The sequence below is a fragment of the Pagrus major genome, chromosome 5 (assembly GCF_040436345.1).
Source record: "Pagrus major chromosome 5, Pma_NU_1.0".
Taxonomy (NCBI): domain Eukaryota; kingdom Metazoa; phylum Chordata; class Actinopteri; order Spariformes; family Sparidae; genus Pagrus; species Pagrus major.
The window spans coordinates 4,499,748-4,521,116 of record NC_133219.1 but is presented as its reverse complement, the minus strand read 5'-3'; the positions used below and the strand labels follow the sequence as shown (position 1 = coordinate 4,521,116).

Below are 21,369 nucleotides of genomic sequence, written 5' to 3'. Positions count from 1 at the left end.
TAGCAAATGAACATACCTGACACCCCAACAGCATCAGTCATTTAACCATCTTAATACGTGTGAGGGAAGAAAGCTCAGGCATCCCTGAATCCAATTATTTTTTTCTGAAATGAATCTTAGATGAGGTCACAGCAGGACACAAAAGAAGAGGATAAGTGTTTAGCAAGATGTATGTAGAGTCAACAAGCCATGTTTCTTCCTTGTTGTTTCCTCTAATAGATAGAGAATGAGGAAGAGGAGTACTTATATACAGAAGATAGAATTGATGCTATAGTCAGGCTGTCAATATTTCAATGATTACAAGTGATGGGAAGGGAATATATTTTTTATTAAGAAGCAATTAAGAAATATATAAGCTTTTGTAAAGTTGTTTTTTTTGTTTGATTGTATTCACTAAATATCAATAGTTATAATACAATTCTATTTATTGTCATACTTTTTAAACAGTGTAGATACATTGGCCAATGTCATCAGTATGAGACAGGTACAAATAGTTTGTCATTTCTCTGTATAAAGGCTGTGACTTGGCTGGCTATGAAGTCCCAAGAAGAAAAGTCTTGGGACTTGCTTGAGAGTTCGACCAAATGACTTAAGTCACGTGACTGTGTAAAGACAGTTCCCACCACATCGTATGGGTGTAGCATAAATTGACTACAATTTGCATTTCATTGCGCAATGCTTTGTTGTAGAATAAATAAAAATGAACCTTGAACTTTATAGTTTAAATGTTGCACAACCACTTATTAACTCATGTTCCAATCCTCAAAAGTACACACATGGCAGCATAAATAGACAAGTGCTTGAGGTAACTATGTGTTCAAAGAATACTTGTCATGTACTGTGTTCACAAAAAGCCTTTACATGCAGAAAACACATTTCAAGACACATGGACAAAAGCAAAACCGCTCAGTCAAACTAGCAGAGGACAGGCCCTTCTCTGTGCCTTTCATCACCGTGCCATTAGAAGTGAACGTTTCCCCAGGCATCCATTTACTGCACCATCCATATGTGCTTCATATATACTGTACATTTCATCCCACTCCTTCACATACTGAGAGAAGGACAGGAGAGAAGCCTGGCATATGACCAGCTCATAAGATGATAATATCATCTAATTTCTTAATAATATGTCTCCTCTCTGTCCCCCCATCACTCCTTATTTAATACTCTTTCCTTCCTATTATGCCTCCCTTCTTCCTCCCACTTCCCACTCCCTTCTTACTTTCTATTTTGGTCTTATAAACACATCTTCCTCTTGTCACCATGTTCTCCCTCCCCCTCCTCATGTCACATGGCTGAAAACATGCAGTAGGATAAAACTCCAAAAGCACAGAGCAAAGCGGCTGGTGCAGCTGCGTGGGGCCATGGTAATATGGGGCATAGCCGGATGGAGGCCAACTGTGGTGTATTATTAATGTGTTAAAAGTCTCTGACACGTGTTTTATATTTAGTGTTTCAAAACATGTAACAGTCTGTAAGGGTAAGAAATAAATGAATGCATTTAAAAACTGAGCTGAATGCCATCATAAAGCTTGTTCGATGACCATATATCTTGAGGAGCATGTTGAGCCTTTGCTGTGGCTGTGGAGAAAATTCACGAGAGCCATTGGGAGAATGAATATGTGTGTACAGTGTGAATGTGTGTGGGATTGTGTGTGTAACTTTTCTCCTATCCTTGTGAGAACTCATCACATACTGTACAAAGATAAGGCAAGTACTCCACACTGAGGATACATTGTAATGGTTTTCTCAAATTTATTGAGAAGTTAGGGTGACTTCATGAATTAGATTAAGATGAATGGACTCAAAGGGTAAAAGGTTGGACCAAAATCATTTAAAAATATAGTAAATGGATACAATCCCTAATTATTTTTTTCAGCCTTTTTCTGGAAACCAGCAAACATTTTGACATTTGTAACAGGTGTAACTAATATAATTAATGTAACTAGTGTCGTGCACTGGCACAACTTAAAGGTGTGCTTACATAGAACCAGCCTTAAATATTGAACCTTAAATAGATCCTCCTATTTCTTATCTATTTCACCCAGAGTCAAACTGTCTACAATGAAAACAATGACCCCAAATCCCATTTCTTCCCAGCTCACAGTTGATGCTAATTATAAACAGTTTGATAATGGGGAATTATGGCCCAGTAATGACCGGAGCCTTTATTTACCTAAACTGCAGAAGGTACCAGACCTTTATATGAAGCAGGCTTGTATTGGAGGAAAGCTTTTATTTGTAATTCCCTCTGATAAGGTTCCGTATAATTGGTCATTGGTACGAACCCTCGTTTAGATCTACTCCTGTTTGCATTGTTGAAGTTACTAAAACAAACTCATGAAGTCATACAGATGAGTGACATGCTTAAAGAAAAATACTGCAATTATTTCAACAGATATTGCAATTGTGATTTGATTTATGATACATGGGAATGATCATTTATGCATCATGCATCGTTTTCCTTTTTACTAAAAAAACTATTAAAATGATGATGATGTGACATTTGTTGGGGTCTGTACCAGACAAACCTATACTGTACTTCATTATAATTTTTCACAAAGTTTATCTTTATAAAAAAACTAAAGCGTCTGTGATTTCGATATTACTTATTGTAAACAGGAATAGATGCAGATCAATGTTTTTCTTAATTTAAATCACAGCACATGCAAGAAATAACAATAACTTCAATTGTTTTATAAACATATTACAATGGAGGATGTTTAAAGTGCTTGCCAAACTCAAATAAATGAATCAACTTCAAATATTATTTTGAATCAAAATAAAAAATTATTGTTTATTCAACACCAAGAATGATTTTACTGAAATATCAGTCTTGATAAGACTTCCATATGCTCTTCCATTCAAATTCAGTCTGTTTTCTGTGCTTTGTCCTCTGTTAACTGTGGCGTGTTTTGACATCCCATGTTTTTCAGTGCAGCATATGGAATTTATTTTAGAACAGAGCATGGAGTCAAGCAGATAGATGATTGCATTTTCTTCTTGTGCCCTCCCTCCTCCTGCTCTCCCATCATCCAGGCTGGGAGGGGAGTTTTGCTGCTGCACGTGCCGCCTCATTTAATTACTCAGAGTGTCGTAGCACGGAGGCGTATAGACTACAGCAACAACACAGCAATTCCATTTCACAGCAACTCCCCTGAGATTTAGCCCAGTGCATGAAGAAAATGTATTGTGTGTGTGTATGTGTGTGCCCTATTTATTTTTCTGCATGCTGCTCTATGCAGCAGCAGGAATGCCAAGTCGCAGTGAGTGATTGGCTTGTGTGTGTGTGTGTGTGGCCTATATATTCTATGATGTATACTATAAGGTGTTCATTTGGCCTATATCCTTATGACATGTGTATTGATTATAACATTAATTATTATGTGGGTGTTCCAGTATGAGAAATCTGTATCTGACCATAAAACTAACCATTATACTGTACACTGTAGTACAACTGCTGATTCTACTTAAATTATTCCAGAATATAAGGAGTCTGTTTTAACTAGTGTTGGACATTATTATTCAAAGATAAAAGGAAAGTGTTGTCCATCCGTCTCATACTTGCGATATCTCCAGAACATCTCGAGGGAATTTCTTGAAATTTGGCACAAATATCCACTTGAACTCAAGTAGGAACTGATTAAAATTTGTTGGTCAAAGATCAAAGGTCAAGGTCATGGTGAACTCACAAAACACATTTTTGGCCACAACTCAATAATATGTATGCTAATTTTGACAAAATTGCACACAAATGTCTAATAGCATAAAATGATAAAGTGATGACACTTTATATCCAAAAGGTCAGTGGTCAGCTACACTTTGACATCATAATGTTTTGCAAAAACATATTTGTGATCCTTATTCAATGCCATAACTTAGGAACAGAGGGCATTGTCATTAGCCAATGTGAGTGGCACATGCGTGAGCGTGTCCAGCATCTTGGACGGTTTGGTACAACAACACCAAGAGACAGTTTCTGCAGAGACCAATGACCTGAGCAAAAGAGCAGCGGATCCTTCATGTTTCAAATTTAAAGTGGGCTTGTTAATTCATATCAACTAATGCATTGAATAACATGCAAGAAAATCACCCACCATAAAAGTTGCTGTCTGTAGCCCCCGGTGTCATGGCCCGTGTTTATGCTCTACTTCGGCTCATTGTAGTATGAATTGAATGGCGTGTGGTTTTATACGACCAGTACAGATGCAGGGTAACTCGATAGTGAGTGGATCTGCTGCTGGAACTGTAAATGTAACTGATCATTATGTAAGAGAGAACATTATGTTTTATAAACCAGAGACGTTCTGCCACATTCTGCACAACATGCCAGTTCCACACTGTTCCTGCCAGTATGTGTACTTTGTATACGTGCCTGCATTTATTTCCTGGCTTTATTGCTGGCACGTGCAATGTCACAAGCCTGTATCTGGCCTGTCAGCTGTGCAGGGGAGGCAAGCTGTAGTTTTCAAGCTGTTTTCCAGTCCTCCGCTCAGTATGCAAGAAGACCCTGGTGAGAGGCAGCTGTTAAAGAGCATTCATTCAGATGGAAAGACAGGTATGCTTACAACAGCAGGTTGTGCAGGGATTCCGATACCGGGACTTTGGGTATCGGCCAGTACCGAGTACTGATCCAATACCAGTGCATGTTAAAAAAGAAAAAAAACAACCTGTATGGATGTGATATGATTGCTATAATTGTTGTAAGGTAAAACATTGCAGAGATAAATAATACTTCCTTTAAAAACTGGTAAAGTGCAGCCACTTTTTCAATAGAACAGTTTAAAACAGTAGTGCAACAGCAACTTAAATAAAACTAGGAATAAACAATTCCCTTAAAACTTACTCACAGAACTCGTTTGCTTGTAGCACATTGAAGGGCAAACGTTGACTGTGTCCACCCAGTGTGCAGACAAGACATGGGGGCAACGTCGGAGGTCCAAATGTCAGTAGTAAAGCTGATTGCCTGCATGTCTTTCAGCCTACATGAAATGTGCTCCCTCACTGTCTCATAAAGTTTGTGGAGAGCAGTTTTGTTGTGCTCTTTCGTGCGATGCACCTTCAAATGCTTTATAAGGTTGCTGGTGTTGAAATTGGTAACACTCCACCCCTTGAAATTTCAGCCTTGCATACTGAACGTGTTGCCGTTTTACTGGTGGGGTTATCCAGAGTAAAATATTGCCTAATAGCTGAATGTTGCCAGCTCCGTCTGACTCCTCTACCATGTAATTTAGAAACGGGACCCTGCTACTTCCTCAGCCCGCTCACTGTCCTGAGATGTCTGACGGAAGCTGCATGAGGCCCTCACTTGGTCACTCACTCACTACTCGCGCTCAGTGTGTGTTGCTCAACCAAGCTCACTACGGTCTGTTGCTTCTCTCTGCTCTCTGTCTGATGTCATAGAAAGAATTCCTAATATACATTTTGTTTGCCTCAAAAAGATAATTATTCATTCATTAAATGCTTACAACCACCTCCTTTTTTAAAGATAAACCACAAACAACTTCAGCATGTGCGCACTGGTCATTGTCCGAGTGCTGCACTCATACGCAGTTGCGTTCCGCCGTTTTTCTCCTGTCAACATCACGTTATTGATTAACATTTAGAAAATACATTTTTGACATTTGTTAATCAATTCAGAAGTGCAGGAGAAAGAGAGAGAGAGTGTGTGAGAGAGAGAGATATGCACTCTTGAGCTTTTAGTGTGATTGAGTAGGGACTTGGAGTGGGTGGCACTCGTTGATTTAGTGCAGCAGGAGCAAGTGAGTGACTGGATGTCCTGATACTCGGCTGCCAACAGTTGTAGGAGTGCTTCACTGCGAGCCTCCTGGAAAAGTGTGAGGCTTGGAACCAAGTTGACACAGCAATCAAACATTGTAATAACAACTTCCCCCTCCCACAGGAGCCCAAAAAAGGTTCCTCCAGCACACAATAATAGAAGAAGGAACAGCTGTAAAACAGTGGATTCATAATTTTGAGCATCACAGCCCCCGCAAAGTGATTCAGAATTTGATCCATAGAGTCTGATAACATTTGTAAAGTCTTAAGGAGCCTTTTATTTAATTCTGCTCATGTTAGTGGAGGGCTGAACTGAAAAGCTGGCTCAGCTGGGGAAGGTCTTCAGGTGCGCATGTTCTATGGGTGCTGGGGCAGGAGGGCTCTAGGTATCTGACTCGAGTGACTTGAAAACCCGACTCTCTTCGGTGATGATGATGAGAGTCGAGTCAGGAAAAAGAGTCGAGTTTACCACCTCTACTGTCCAGTAGATGGAGAGGGTGGTCATTTTTAGGGTTCAAGTCCCAAAGGTACAGAACGATTGTCTTTTTTAAAAAAATGATTTGTTGTTTGCTGCAGCAGCTCATATTGCTCTGAGCTGAATTGAGCTAGAAACATGAAACAAAGTCGAATAACTGTAAATGATATGCAAGTGCTTCCCAGTTGCTAGATGGTGGTGCTGTAATCAAGGCCCAAAAATGCAATATTGGAAGGGCCACACCCCTCACACCATAAATACGATGGTCTTGAAAGGTCTTGAAAAAAGTCCAGCTCAACAAAAAAAGCCTGTTGGACCAGAAAACGTGGCACTGGTAAAGAAGCAGAGGAGGAAAAATAAGGAGAAACTGCACTAAATGGGTGAAATCATAAATGCTACAGCAGCAGACTCAAGCGGCTTTCCATTTCCTTTTCCATTTCTCTGTTTGGCACTGATCCGCTTGCCCGAACAGCCAATCAGAGAGACTTCTTTCACCTACACTTCATGTCAACACCACACGAAGCAGATCAATGATTTATTTTTGCCTCTTACAGCCTTCTGTGGGGGTGTAAACTGCTTTACTGGTAGTATGTAATGACAGTCACCAATAAAGATAAAAGCCAGATAGCTCAGACAGATTTTATATAGAAAGATTCCTGTGAAATCTTGACTCTTTGTGTGTCTCTTCTCTGTGTTTGACAATAGTAGTTGTACGGTCAGGCTGAAGGTTAACCGCTGCACTTTTTGTGTCTCTACAGCGCAGCCAGAGCATTCGGAGAGTATCTGTCAAATACCAATCCAGAGAACCGCAACGGAGCAGGTAGGTGGCACACACACACACACACACACACACACACACACACACACAAGGGAAAACATCATTATCTAGCAACTCACACTATCAGCAAGGAACACTAAAACCAGGTAATAACGTCCTACATCACAGCATAATAGTACATTTCTGCTGCTTGATGCAGTGATACCTAATATCCAAAAAATAAATACAAATCGGAAAAAAAATGTTATTTTTATTTTTCAGTTTATAAAAATAAATGAATGCAGAAATAAATTAAATTAGAATACATACTGATTAACCTTACATCAGGAAGAAAAACAAAACATCTACACCACGACTATCAATGAGATGCAGACTGGATTTACATTCAGATGCATGTTACAAACTTGTTTTTGTCAGTTATAAAGCTTCCATTATATCAAACTTACAGCCACTGTCTTTATTTTAGCAGCAAAAAATGCCTTCAGCTGGTTGTTGGTATCAATTTCATGCACTGCTGAAGGTACCTGCCTCATAACCACTTCATGAGATTGTAAATAGCAAGGACTTAGACAACATTAAAACATGCACACACCAGCATTTAAAACAGCATCATGTTACAATGAAATCAGTCTATTTCAGTGGAATAACCATAATAAGACAAGAAAGGTTTCTGAATGAATGAGCTATCTGAAGTTAAATTAGGTCTAGTTAGTTACTTATTGTTCAGGTTGAGACCGAGCTAAATGCCCTGCCACCTGACAGTTAGTCTGTATTCTAGCTAGATAGGATAGGATAGCATGTTCCCTGTGAGCTAGCATGCAGAAATGAGCTCTCAATCTAAATCAGTTCACCAACCAGCCCTGTCACTATGTGACAAAGCACAGATTAACTTTACCAACCTCAAAGTATAGATAGATCAAAAGATAGTGTTGAAAAGAAAAAAAGTCTTAAAAAACGTATTATCTATCACTACAAAAATGATATCCCATTTGTGTTTATCCACAGCACAAACGTTCCCATTCCAATGAGCTTACACTTTACAAACTGCTTACTGTGTGAGTAGGATCTTCAATTCTTCCATGACCATTCTGGATGCCAAAGACCCTCATGCACTGTACCAACTCATCAATTTCCACATCTTTCATCATTTCTCTCATTGTTTTTTTCTATGACTCAGCCAGCTCTCTGCTTTCCATTCTTGTCCTCCCAAAAGTTTTGTTGGCTCACAAGTATTTACTACTCCACTGCCAAAGCTACATCCCAGAACGCAGCAAACAATCTCTATGTTCATTCATATTTACTGTACGTTTTAGCTTAGGTAAAATTAATAAATTATGGACAACATGATTTATCAGCAGTTCTCTTCCCTGTTTTTCTGCCGTATTTTTGTCCAGATCATCTACTGTCTGACACCTTCCCCGGCCAGGATTGCGACTCCCCAGACGTCAGCCACTTGCATTACAACAATCTGCCACCACAGAGCCGCTGTTTGCCCATAGCTAATCCCAACCTGTCTAGCCAAACCAATCCCAGTGCTCATCCACAGTGTCAGACTCAGGTCAACACCCTCCAGGCTCAAGCACCTTTGGGCCCCTCCAAACGTCGACTGTCTGTTGAGCGCAGCCTTTCCACAGAGGAACCACCAGGTGCCAGAGTTACAGAGGGGAGCGTAGTTGTGAAGCCAGCCAAGGTGTACACAATTACCAGGGAAGCAGGGATGACCCTTGGGGACAATGGCAGCGAGGAGAGCCTTGAGCTGGAGGTGCTGAAAGGCTCCAGGGAGAAACCTCTGTCCCAGGCCTCCGCCGACCACAACCCGTCCTGCACCAGCCAGCCTTCCACCGCAGCACCTCGGAACAGCCATCACCGTAGTAGCCATCACCGCAGCAACCATCACCATGCCCACCAGCATCACAGAGGCCAGCCGTCATCATCACAGCCACTGCAGAGCTCAGAGAGTGCCAGTAACATCCGGGACTGGGGCATGAGGAGAGGGGGGTCACGAGATGATCACACCCCGGACTGTGTGGCCTGCATTCGGGCGCCGTGTCAAAGCCAGCGCTCCCTGGACCTGGACACCTCACCATGGGATGGAGGGAAGCACCGCAAGAAACTGGAGAGGATGTACAGCGAGGACAGAGCATCAACAGATGACAGGGGTAAAGTGTATATATTTGTCATATCAATGGCTTTGTGGTTCATGTGTTCACCTACGCTGCAATTTCTAAAGTAACATTTTGAAAAATATTGATAATACGTAAGTTACCCTGAACTGCACGTGAATAAAGCGAGGTGTATTTCACCCGGTTCACCCTCAAATGTTTCACTTCATCTTCATCATGTATTCACTAGCAGCCTGCTCTAGCTGTCAGGCCTGTTTAAATATCCTGCTGGCTGACAACACGCCTTCCTTTTGTTTTCTGTGTTTGCAGAGGACAATCCTAATAGCTGGTTCCCCAAAGAGAATATGTTCAGCTTTCAGACAGCCACCACCACCATGCAGGCGTGAGTATGGCATAGACATCCATGTTCACTCCCACTCTGTACATCACTGTGTCTTACTGCACCACCACTGGGTTGGCAGGAAATGGATCGGACTGATCGTTCCAAGATTAACAACACAAATGTAGTGTTGTACTACAAAATCTTAATGAGTCTTTACACATTTGTACGTGTTGGTTTCACCAATATAAAAAGCCAGTTCAACTTGTTATAATAAAGTATTCACCAGTCATAGCTCTCCACTTCTGTTATGGTGCAAATGAAAGTGACAACAGGTGCAATGGAGAGACGAAAGCAAGACAACTCCCAAAAAGGGAAAGGTTTTACATGTGGTGGCCACAGACAGTTGCTCTCTCCTCATCCTTCCTGACTGATTCTTCTCTAGTTCTGTGTTCTGATAGTGTCCTTATCAGTACTGGGTGCTAAAATGCTCGTCTTGTTTTTTTGTTGTTTTTAAAAAAAAAAAAAAAAAAAAAAAAAAAAACTGTTTCCAAAAATACTTGAAACTCTGAAATGGGCCTTGGAGAGAATGTTGGTCAGTTCAGAGACACTCTCTCTCTCTCTATCTCTCTCTCTCACACACACACACACACACACACACACACACACACACACACACACACACACACACACACACACACACACACACAGAAAGTGCCCTCCACTCTTCGTGACCAGTTAATTATCACCTATCACCCAGATCTTATAATTATGACCCTCAAACAGACAAAGCTCACCCACCATAATCTTTCCCCTCGTCTCTCCCACGCTCCCTCTTCTGTCTTTTCTCTCCATATGCCAGTGTTTCTTTCTTTGTTTCTTTCTCTCTCTTTCCATGTCGTCATTATGGTCAAATGAATATAGGGGCCTGACACTAGTGTGTTTCACCTCTAATATGATGGGTTTGTTACAGTTTGTAAGTGAGCAGGTAGGTATGTGCATTATCATCTGTCCTGTAGCGACCCTCACTTCTTCCAGTGGTTATGTCTTAATTAGACGGACAAAGATTCTCTTCTTGCTTTCTGACATTTTAAGTTTATAGTCAGGACTTTTCCAGTCAAGGTGAGTTGTTTTGCTCACTGTATCCTCTGTGAAAGTGAGAACTGCAACATAAAGCAGTCTCTGATGTGTACTTGTGTGGAGCATGTGGCTGGCCCTGTTTCTAACTTCTCTTTCATTTTGTGCTCTTCTCTTCCTGTACTCTCAATGTGGCGGTCGTCCAAACCGTGACTGTAGAATATCGTGAGTAACTGTTTCAGCCGCCCCCACTGTTCTTCATTTCATTTATTTATTTATTTATAAGGATAACACACATTTATCGACATTACTGGAAATGTGCCAGTGTTAGCCATCTGGCTAATTCTTAAATGCAGTCCATTCTTCACATTCTGTCAGTTAGCATGACTTCAGCCTTTTTCCTCTTTTGGCTTTCTGCTATTCAGTCTGCTGTGTCCTTTACCCCTTCAGAAGTGTTGGTGTACCTCATATGAATAGTGACACTTGCTTAATTGAAATGTTTTTTCATGTATTACAAAGCAACACAGTGCAACGGCGATGACTTAGTACACACACACTTATTGTCTGTCTAAAACCATTAGCTTACGCAACCATCATGAAAAGCATATTAGCCAAAGCAAAGCATTGCCCCGAGCAAAGCTATTTTCTTTGTGGTTAAATCCAAAGATAGACGTAGATCACGCTGATGAATAAGACATATAACAAAGTGCATTCACTGGCATCAGTGTTGTGTTTAGCTTTATGAAAGAGAGGAGTCTCATTACATAAAAACAGACACGTAGAACAGGACTAGATGGGACTGAAGAATTATTCATTTTTAAATCAAAAGTGCAGTTAAGTGCATATTTTAAATCACTAGAGCTGAGGTTTAAAATGAAGTATTATTGTCCTTAACAAGCTGTGATAGGTGAAAGTCTTTTAGGCGACTGTAAGCATTTTGCTAGCTGATAGCTGAATTTACTAAGCTGTACCTAATTAATGTAATTCTCTGAGTCTAGAGCAGATGTGTGTACTAATAACTCTCAAGCAAAGCTGGTTTCTTTAGAAAAAGAAGGCCCTCTCTGTATCATCGAAAATCTTTTAAAGATAGAAACTATTGTCATTTTAATAAAGAAATCAGGCAATAGTTGGCCTCTCTCCATCATCCTGAGAGCAAACGGATTTTGATTTTATGTTATACACAACATGAATCTGCGAACATGAGGGCAAAGTGAAAGGAGTTGGTTACCTGGTGGAGCAGGTGGAGGTGTGCAGCTCACTGTGGCTGCTCCTTGTTCATTCATTACTCTGTGCAGTGTTTGAAACTGATCTGTTTTGAAAATGGCCACTGTCTTGTTTCATAGATGCATTTTTGATGCGCAATAGCATAAGCTAACAGACAAACGCAATACTTCAATACTTCATGATAAAACTTCACTCAAGTTTCACCATTTAAATGCTTTTAACGAGTAGCTGCAGCAGTGGAACATTAGTAGTTTGCTTTAGGGGTAACCTAATACAGATTTTTTTCCAGGAAAGTCAAGACCTGCACCCAGCTCGTAATACAGCAAATAAATAATATTGCCATACTTTCATTAGTGGGCCAGCGGCTTAATCACCATTGGGTTACCTCATTCTGTGATAATGACTTAACATTTACTTTATTTTTAAATGAATTAAATAAACAAACAGGATTTTTTCCTAAATGCTAACCAACCTACACTGTAGCCTAAATGTCCCTGGTTGAATCTGCTGTGTCAGGAATAAAGCCCTCCACTTTAGGAGTTTCCGTTGATGGCAGATGGTGGAAGGAGTGACAGGCCGAGAAGAGTCACTTCCAGCATGTTCATCTTTTCAGGGAGAGGGAACAGAAATTGATGGAGGGGAAGAAACGATGTAATAGCAGTGCAGAAGCAGAGCTATGAGCTTCTGGATTATAAGCAATGAGACTCCGGTGACTGAGGCCCATTGTTTATCATCCCTGAATTCATCAGCTGTCTGTCTGTTTGTCAGTCAAAACCAGACTGCAGGACATGACCTCATTTCTGACATACGTTTTCACAGATGATTCTCATTTTGTCTGACATTCTGTCAAAACCATTATGTCCTCTCTGTGAAAGGCACACCCAAGCTGACCAACACACCAACAGAATGAGAAATAATAGACATCCTGACAGAAACACATAAAAAATGATGGTTTAAACTAATTTTGAATTAAATTATAATAAAGAAGATAACAATCAGTCAGTAGTTCTGGGATGGCTAATACTGGTAACTCACATTGGATGACCAGATTTCTTGGTTTCTCCTCAGTGTCTTTACTTGTAGATCCCTATCTTGTTTTGCGGTCGTTGTGTGTGTGTGTGTGTGTGTGTGTGTGCTACTTGAAAATATCCACACTGTTTTTCTCCCCCTGGTGAATAAAACTTCCCTGTGCTGCTAACTCTTACCACTTAACAAATCTAACCAAACCCCTCACTAACCCTTAATGACTAAAAATCCCTTTATCTGTTGCCCCATCCCACCCTGACTGGAACTTTATTCATGCCCGAACCCAAATAGACCCAAAGGGCTTAAAACTGGTCAATTTCTCTCTCCTTCGTTGCATTTCAGTCAGCCCTGTTCCAGAAAACTATTGCTCAAAACCAAAAGTATTAGGACCATAGGGGAAACAATTTAGATCTGATGAGTTCTGTAAAGTTTATTCAGCCCCTGGGTCAGTTTGGGTTCAGACAAAGACTCTTTGTTGGTAGGATCAGGACAGCTGAAACGTTAGATTTAATTTCCCCATAAAACCACTTAATGCTTTGACATCCTGGCAGGGCTTTCCGCGGCAATGCTGAGAGAAAGAGGCGGAAAAGAGAGCAGGAGGCAGCCATCATGATGGAGAGGTACCGTGTCCTGGCTGTCCCGTCCTGTATTGTGCTAACCTCCCTGTTACACTCCCTTTATATTGCAAAGAAATACCCTTATTGACTAGTCTCATCATCAGTCTGAGATTTGAAAACCTTTTTTTGTTACTTACCTCTTGTCGTTTAACCTATCTCTATGTCTGCTGTAAATTTTAGACAGTGACTTGGGCCTGTATTTCCCTTAAATACGGAGAGAGCCAGGCTTTCTACTGTCATTGAAAGTCAACACTTCCAGCACAGATGTTTCAGAATAAAAGCCTTCCAGCAGTTCATAATCCATCCTGTTGCTGGCATGCTTTTCATTTGAAACTTGCAGAAGTTTTAGTTTTAATATTTAGTTTTATTGACAGTAATTTCACATCTCAACATTTGACACTGTTGCACTCACTGAATTAGTGCTGTGAAAATGTGCATCCTCGTGAACTTACCCTGTGTGCTAAAGTACAGGTAATTCCACCACTCCTTAATGTTTTATACCTGCACTTTATAAGCAACCTGACTTGGCCATTATTGAAACAACAGCTTTATATTGGGTATTTATGTGGAATTTAATGTACATGCACCATTCACCAGCCTGGGACTGGACAGCCTTCTGCACAATCCACTGTCACAACAATCCCACTTTTAATCTATAGGTGTAAATCATCTCCTGACAGCCTTTTTTACCTTCTAGTAGTGTGTTCACAAGGAAAGCAAAGACAATTTTCAATTTATATTACTTCTGCGAGGTTAACCATGTGATCATTTGTGTTTAATCTTTCCAAACAGCCAGAGTATCTAACACACATGTAGTTATGACTGTCTACAGGTTGTTGTCAGGTCTGTTTTCGCTGAGGACCGGGCACATGTCACAGTAAAAATAGGTGAGACTCAGAATCTCTAGATGACGTGCCGCTGCAGTCTTACTTGACACGCACGTGAGCTGCGCTACTCACACCGGCAGCCTGTTAACATGGACGCTGACATGAAAAGCAAGATGTTTCACCATGCACATGCGCTGCTTATACAGCCCATGTGTTCAGCCTGTTACTGTATATTAGCTGTAAGCTAGCGAGCCAGGGCAGGGATTGAGGGTTTGTGAGTGATTCTGTGGGTTTTTGTCCAGTTAAGCCTCTGACTAAACTCAGTCACCAGACTGGTTCTTTCTGTAATTTCTCTCTAGCCTCTCCTCTTTCCCTAGTACATTTCTCCTCCAGTCAGATTTCAACATGAATGAAGAGGGACAAATTACAGCACATTACAACACCTGATAGTGGAGGTGGCTCGCTGCTGTAGGAAGGGGGTGCTGGAAATATTGTTCAACTTTACTAATGCATTGTTAATCCTGATCAATATATGAATAATCAACAAATAGTCTAGTTTAATTTGTTTTTATTACTTCTAGTAGACAGCAAGGAATAATTGTGTAAGGTAGTGTGTGTTTAAGGTCAGGATGACTTCACTGGAAAGTGATGGACAAGGGGATATTATGGAAAGACAGGTGTGTAACCTTGAAAGAGGGGAGATAATGGTGTCAAAGGTAACTGGTATGAAAATGTCATAGCTCCCACATGGATAAATAAATATTATGTACAGTAAGAATGATGTACTGGTACCGAGTACATGAAGGATGACATAATGGTGTATGAAGTTGGGAGGAACTTGAAATGAGATAGATGTGAGTGATGTTTTGCCATAAGTTTAGTTCATTCCCATGACCCAACTTGGTTTTGTTGTGCATTTTGTAAGCAGAATAATAGAATAACAAATTGTGGCGTAATTATATCAATACTGACTTAAAAAAGGAAGGCAAGTGAAATCTAATAGATAACCATCCTCCTTCCCTAAAAATCAGTGGTACCGTCACATTTTGCCCCCTGACATCACACAATACTCAAACAAACTGTGCTGAAGGGAGCATGGATGTAGGTTACTAAAATGACTGATTTTGACTATGTAGTTTGGTTGGTTGGACAGAGCGATATTTGGCTCATATATAACAGCAATTTCCCATTAGAAAAGGCTGTCTGATAGCAAGGTAAATAATTGAAATATAAGGTACACTTGATTTTTTTAGGTGGACCTTTTTTACAAGTGGCTCAAATACATTTAGGCGATAACCCTGTCCACAGCAGTTCATTATTCTGCATTGCTAACTGGGGGCATGCTGACCATCTACTCCAGGTGCTACACTGACTATAGAACCTCATACAACCACACTTCAAATGACCCAAACTATGTAATAGGGTATAATAACTGGTTCTGTATAACGTGTGAGTTTTGATAGTACAGTTCTAAAATAGTGGGAAATCACTGAGAAAGATAATACTAACAACCCGAGAAAATAACAAGCTATGTTGACTCATTGTCAGTCAGTGAGGAATAGCTACTCCAACTGCTCTACACATGACTGTTGACCTCTTAAACTCTTTCACACCTGCTTGAGGATATATTTAGATATATTTATTCAACTATTTCTCTTTAAATATTCAAAATTGTACTCACAGGCGTGTGGTCAATGAAGGCCAACCTGAACTTTGTAAACGGTTGGTGGAAACATTGTAGGTAGCAGTTTCAAGTTCTCCCTTTGGCATGTTTTTGGCACTATTTTACCCGGTGTTATTTTTTTATACAGGAAATAGGACTTTCCTCCTGTCGCGCCAGGTGCAGGATCCTCTCTGCTTATGGAGGCAGCCATGTTACAAAGTGTTGGTTCTTGCCTTGCCATGCAAAACAATCTAAAGAATGGATTTTTTTTCTTTTTAAAGAATTCGATATGGCAGATGCCATACTAAGAGAATGCAAATTTCTTCTAGTTGGCAACCTTTTCTCTATGAAGTTTTAAAATACTACTCACACTACTACTGCCTGATGTGTCTTTCAGGCAAATCTGAACCAAAAATGAATCCAAGGCCTTTTTGGAAAAACACGAATACACTCGACCTGGACGGCCTACAGCATGCACACGCTGTTATCATAGCTTGTAATTCATCTTCACAAAAGGCAGTAGGATAATTTCGAGAGAGAGTGTTAGGTACATTGTGAATCCTTTCTACACCATCGTCCAGAGACTCATGTTAACAAGTGGAGCAGGGATCAGCTGTAACAAATGAGACCAGCTAACTAACACACACTGCAGCATTACACATCTTAAACCAACTCTGTGGTGAGAAAATAACTCTGTACTCAGCCTGGTTCTGTGCCTGCCCTGAGTCATGGACAGCGATGCTTTCCTCAGAGCCAATGGTGCAGCAAACACTGCTATCTACTGCCTGAAGACACAACGTTAATAACATGGCAGAGCACTCTATGTCCCTTCATTTACATTTAGTTATTCTCATACAGCCTGGAGACTGAAAGATGCTTTCAAATGAATGAATGAATGAATGAATGCAGTAATTTTTAAGAAATAAACAGGAGCAACAGACTGAATGTTTTTTTCTAATCATTAAATCAGAAATTGATTCGGACACCAAAGGATCTTAATCAAGTTGAATCATGAGATATAAAAAGATTCCCAGCCATATTTAAGTGGGACGGGGGCCTGCCTCTGGTTAAGTTAATTTGTGATTCACTCTGGATGCATGGTGACTTGAAATGAAAGAGCGCCACACGCATTTTGTATTTTTCTCAAAAGCTGACCCAAACCCGCCCAACCCAGGGGGCAGTTGGTGGGTCCCGTGTGATATGGGTCGACCCGTGCATCACTAATATCCATCTACAGAGCATCTGTGATATCCTAGAAGTGAGGTGTCTGCACGGAGCCTAAAGGATACTAAAAGACCCCAGCCACAGTCTGTTCACCCTGCGGCTGTGAGACTCCCCAACTCATCATTAACAATCCCTTCTTTAAAGTAGTTTGTAGTTTTTTGTTTTTTTCTGTGATGTAGCATAGACGTCATAATCACCATGGATGAGACATGCTATCAAGTTTTTGAGTCTGTGTGTTTATTGCAAGAATCATTTTTCTTTGTGTGTGTTTGTCTGTGTACAGGGCTGTGTCACATGAATGCAATGTTCTTACAGAAAGGTACATCTTAGTTACTTTCACAGATTAAATCATGCATGTTTAAAAAAGCAAGGCATGCTGCGAAGTGCTTAGAAAGGTCAAAGCCTGATTGAGAAGGTTGGGTGAGATAGCTGCAGACACACACACCAATACGAATTAGACTCGGTAGTCTTGATGTGTGGGTGTATGAAAATACAACACTGGCTGATTGATGGATCCCCCTCTCCTCTGAGTCATCCCTCTATTTTAGGCACTGCCTTCTTGACTTCTGCAAGCAACACTGACATGTGAACATTTTTTTGGAATGCCTTGAAACTGCACTCTGGATACAAAATAGCTTGACATTTTAAAAAAGTAATGTGGGAGAGTGTGTGCTTTGCATTTTACAGCCAAATATTAGTGTAAACCAAGTCAAACAGCAGTGAGGTTCATCATGATATGAGGTTATTATTGGCCTTCTATTGAGTGATGTTGTTTAGCGTAAAGTGGTGGCGCAATTAAAATAGCATTAACCAACTACAAAGGTGGGTGTGATCAAAAATAATGAGCTGTGGGGTTGTGGACCAGCCATATAAGTTGGCATCAACTGTATCATAGTTTCACATAGTTTTGTTTCTCATCACTTTTTAGTTCAGCACAGAACTCCATAAGTGTGTGAACTTGATGACCCATGTTTAAGTGGGTCCAAATCATCTTCATAACAAGAGAAATTAGGAAAAAGAATGTCTCCTACAACATCAGAAAAACATATCAAAAGGTTTGTATTTTTACCTGATGAACGACCTCAGGTAAAAATACAACCTGATGATAGGGTATGTGCGTTAGCAAGTCTGTCGTTTATTCTTTGCCTGTCCAAAACGCCAAAGTGCGCACCTCATGTTTTTTAATTTACCGACCCCCTAAACTTACTTTTGGTTTTACTAAGGAATTTTCAGACCACCTATCAGTCATTATGTTACAATCGACAGAGTTCTTGTTCTTGGTGATGTAAACATCCAAGTTTGTTGCCCCTCCTCGCCTACTGCTGATTTTATTAAACTTTTAGATTATTTTAGTCAACCCTGGAATGTACTGTTGAACTTTCGAAATCATCCACCTGCCTTTCTGACTGCATTCCCACTTAGTTTTTAAAATCTGTATTTCAGATGGTTGGTTCAGTTATTAGCCATTGTCAACTGCTCTCTGTCTACTGGTACTTTCCCCTCCAATTCTAAACATGACACTGTTGCACTGCTTTTAAAGGACCCCTCTCTAGATCACCAATTTGTTTGAAGGAATTTTTGACCCATATCCAAGCTGCCATTTTTATCAAAAAAAGCTGTCTCCAATCACCAATTCATTTTCTGAATAACAATCAAATCTTTGAAAATGTTTGATTGTTTTCTCTGTTTTCTGGATGTATTTGGGTCCTCCCTTGTTCATCATATTAATGCCATCCCTGGGGCAAAGCGTACACAGATATGCAATTCATTTCCATTGCCATGTGGATGACACCCACCTGTACGTCCTGAAGCCTGTCACTATAGATGCATCCTGCATTACCCTTTGTCACCCCAGTACTGGCAGCATTTAGAAACGTTCCTCTGGTCTGGGTGCCCTGTGTAGTCAGGTTCCAGTTGAGGCCCGCAACCTTGGTGTTATCTTTGACTCAGAATTGCCCTTTGATGCTCAGGTGACTAAAGTAGTGCAATTCTGTTTTTGTCATCCATGCTTTTTTATCTTCCATGCTGAACTATTCCAATGCACTTTATTCTGGAAATAGCAGGCGTGATATCCACTATCTGCAGTTGATACAAAATTCTGCTGCCAGGCTTTTAAATGCATTTAGTGAAGTGAACGCATTACACCAATTTTTGCTGACATTTACTGGTTACCTGTGAATTTTTTGATTGATTTTAAGATTTTACTGCTTGTTTTTAAAGTCTTGAATGATCTTGTTCCTGCCTGTATCTATGAGTTGCTTACTCACTAGGAGATCTTTTAGCAGGGCCCTACTAATAGTTCCAAAAACTTATTAGCGTCTCTTTGTTTGAACCTCTCTGCCTGGTAAACTCCTTGTGTGTAATGCAGGCTTTCCATTAGAGTTTTCTAGACTCCAAGCCCACGCTGAGATTAACCCCTGATGACATCACTGAGTTATCTCTCTGTGACTTCAGCAGGTCCTTCCAGAGCAACAAAAGCCATCATACAACTGTATTCACAGGCTGATTAGTAATTAGTAGCAATTTGATTTGACTTTTGATTTTAAGGTTACTGTTGGATTTCTGACTTTCAATTTAATCTTTTTTTTCAGCACTGACAGCTGGATTCTGGATTTGTATAGATCAATAGATCTTATACATTTTCAAATTCTTTTTAAAACAGTAACAGTTTGACTTTAGCCTGGAGGCTTTCTGCAGGTTAGGTTTAGGCAAGTTCAAGTAACATTCACCAAAAATAAAGATTCAACAGTCCAACAAAAAATACCATCCTAAATAAACAACAACAGATAGAAATGTAAAGTTTGGTTTTGGGGCACTCGTTAGCTCAGTTGGTAGAGTGGGTGTCCCATGTACAGAGGCCTTGTCCTCACTGCGGCGGCTCCGGGTTTGAGTCCGACCTGAGGCCCTTTGCTGCGTGTCAACCGTGGTTTAGGGTTATTTGAGGGCAGAGGTGTTGAAGGTAGGGAAGATATTTGCCAATATCCCTGGAAAATCTCCATCTTTTTCAGTCTGATGTTGGCAGGTATGGTAAACCATCTTCCCAAACGAATCAATAAAGGACTTCTGAATCCAAGTTCCATAGTGGTAGACACTTTATTGAAAAGACTGTATTGATGAGACAACTCTTGTTTCATCATAAGTGTCTAAAGGCCAAGCCTCTATAGGTGAGGTCAGGAGTACACCTAAATAGCGCAGAAACGCCTCATTTCAGCACCGAGGTAGTTTCATTTAAAAACACAGAGCTAAGCATCCAATTTTCGGAAAATAAATGCTCAGTAATCTGGGGCTGAAACTCAGGAGGTAGAGCAGGTCGTCTAGTAATCAGAAGGTTGCTGGTTCAAATCCCCGGTTCCCCCGGCTGCATGTTAAAGTGTCCTTGAGCAAGATACTGAACCCCAAATTGCTCACGACACCTTGCATGGCAGCCAACTGTGTGTGAATGGGTGAATGTGACAAATGTTGTGAAGCACTTTGAGCGGTCAGTAGACTGGAAAAGTGCTATAGAAATGCTATAAAAAGTCAATTTATCTTCGTACCTGCATTATTTAACAACAATATTCTGGAGACATTTCTAGAATCCTAGAATCTAATGATCTAATCATTTGTGATACGTTGTGGTAAAAATTGGTGAGCACTCAAATGCAAAACACAGCGGGACAAAAAGGCGAGCTTTATTTATTACTTCAAAAATCATATGATCCCAAAAACCAAGAAGAGCAAAATGCACGAAACACAAAGTAGCAACACAAAAGCTAAAACAAAGTATCAACCAAGAAGAGCAAAGTACAACTCAGGAAAAGACAAGAGAAACAAAATCCAGAAAACATACCAAGAGGAGACACTGGAAAACACGGGAACAACCAGGAGAATCACACAGGACGAACTGACAACGACTGCATGCAGCAGTACATCTAGTACAATATTTCTCCTTTCTCTTTTTCTTTCCACCATTTTTTCCTTGGCTTAAGAAACTCCTAAACTTAAAAGTCCTCTTCCCCACTCCTGGCAAAGCTCTCATCCATGCCTTCATAACCTCCCATTTGGACTACTGCAATGGAGTCCTGCCTGGGTTAGTCTCCAGTATGTCCAAAATTCAGCTGCCAGGGTTCTCACCCACACCAAGCACTGGCAGCACATCACCCTAACCCTCCTCCACCTTCACTGGCTCCCAGTTAAGTTCTGAATCAACTACAAAATCCTCCTACTCACCTACAAATCCCTTCATGCCCTTGCCCCTC

The 21,369-nt window shown here is 40.5% G+C and overlaps 1 protein-coding gene across 1 annotated transcript in view; it reads left to right on the top strand.

The window, feature by feature from the left end:
* Positions 1-21,369, top strand: part of nsmfb (NMDA receptor synaptonuclear signaling and neuronal migration factor b) — a 55,940-nt gene that overhangs the window by 11,545 nt on the left and 23,026 nt on the right. Inside the window, exons 2-4 of the mRNA XM_073466779.1 lie at positions 7,012-7,073; positions 8,426-9,190; positions 9,464-9,536. Coding sequence (XP_073322880.1) covers positions 7,012-7,073; positions 8,426-9,190; positions 9,464-9,536 — 900 coding nt within the window. The remainder of the gene's footprint in view (positions 1-7,011; positions 7,074-8,425; positions 9,191-9,463; positions 9,537-21,369) is intronic.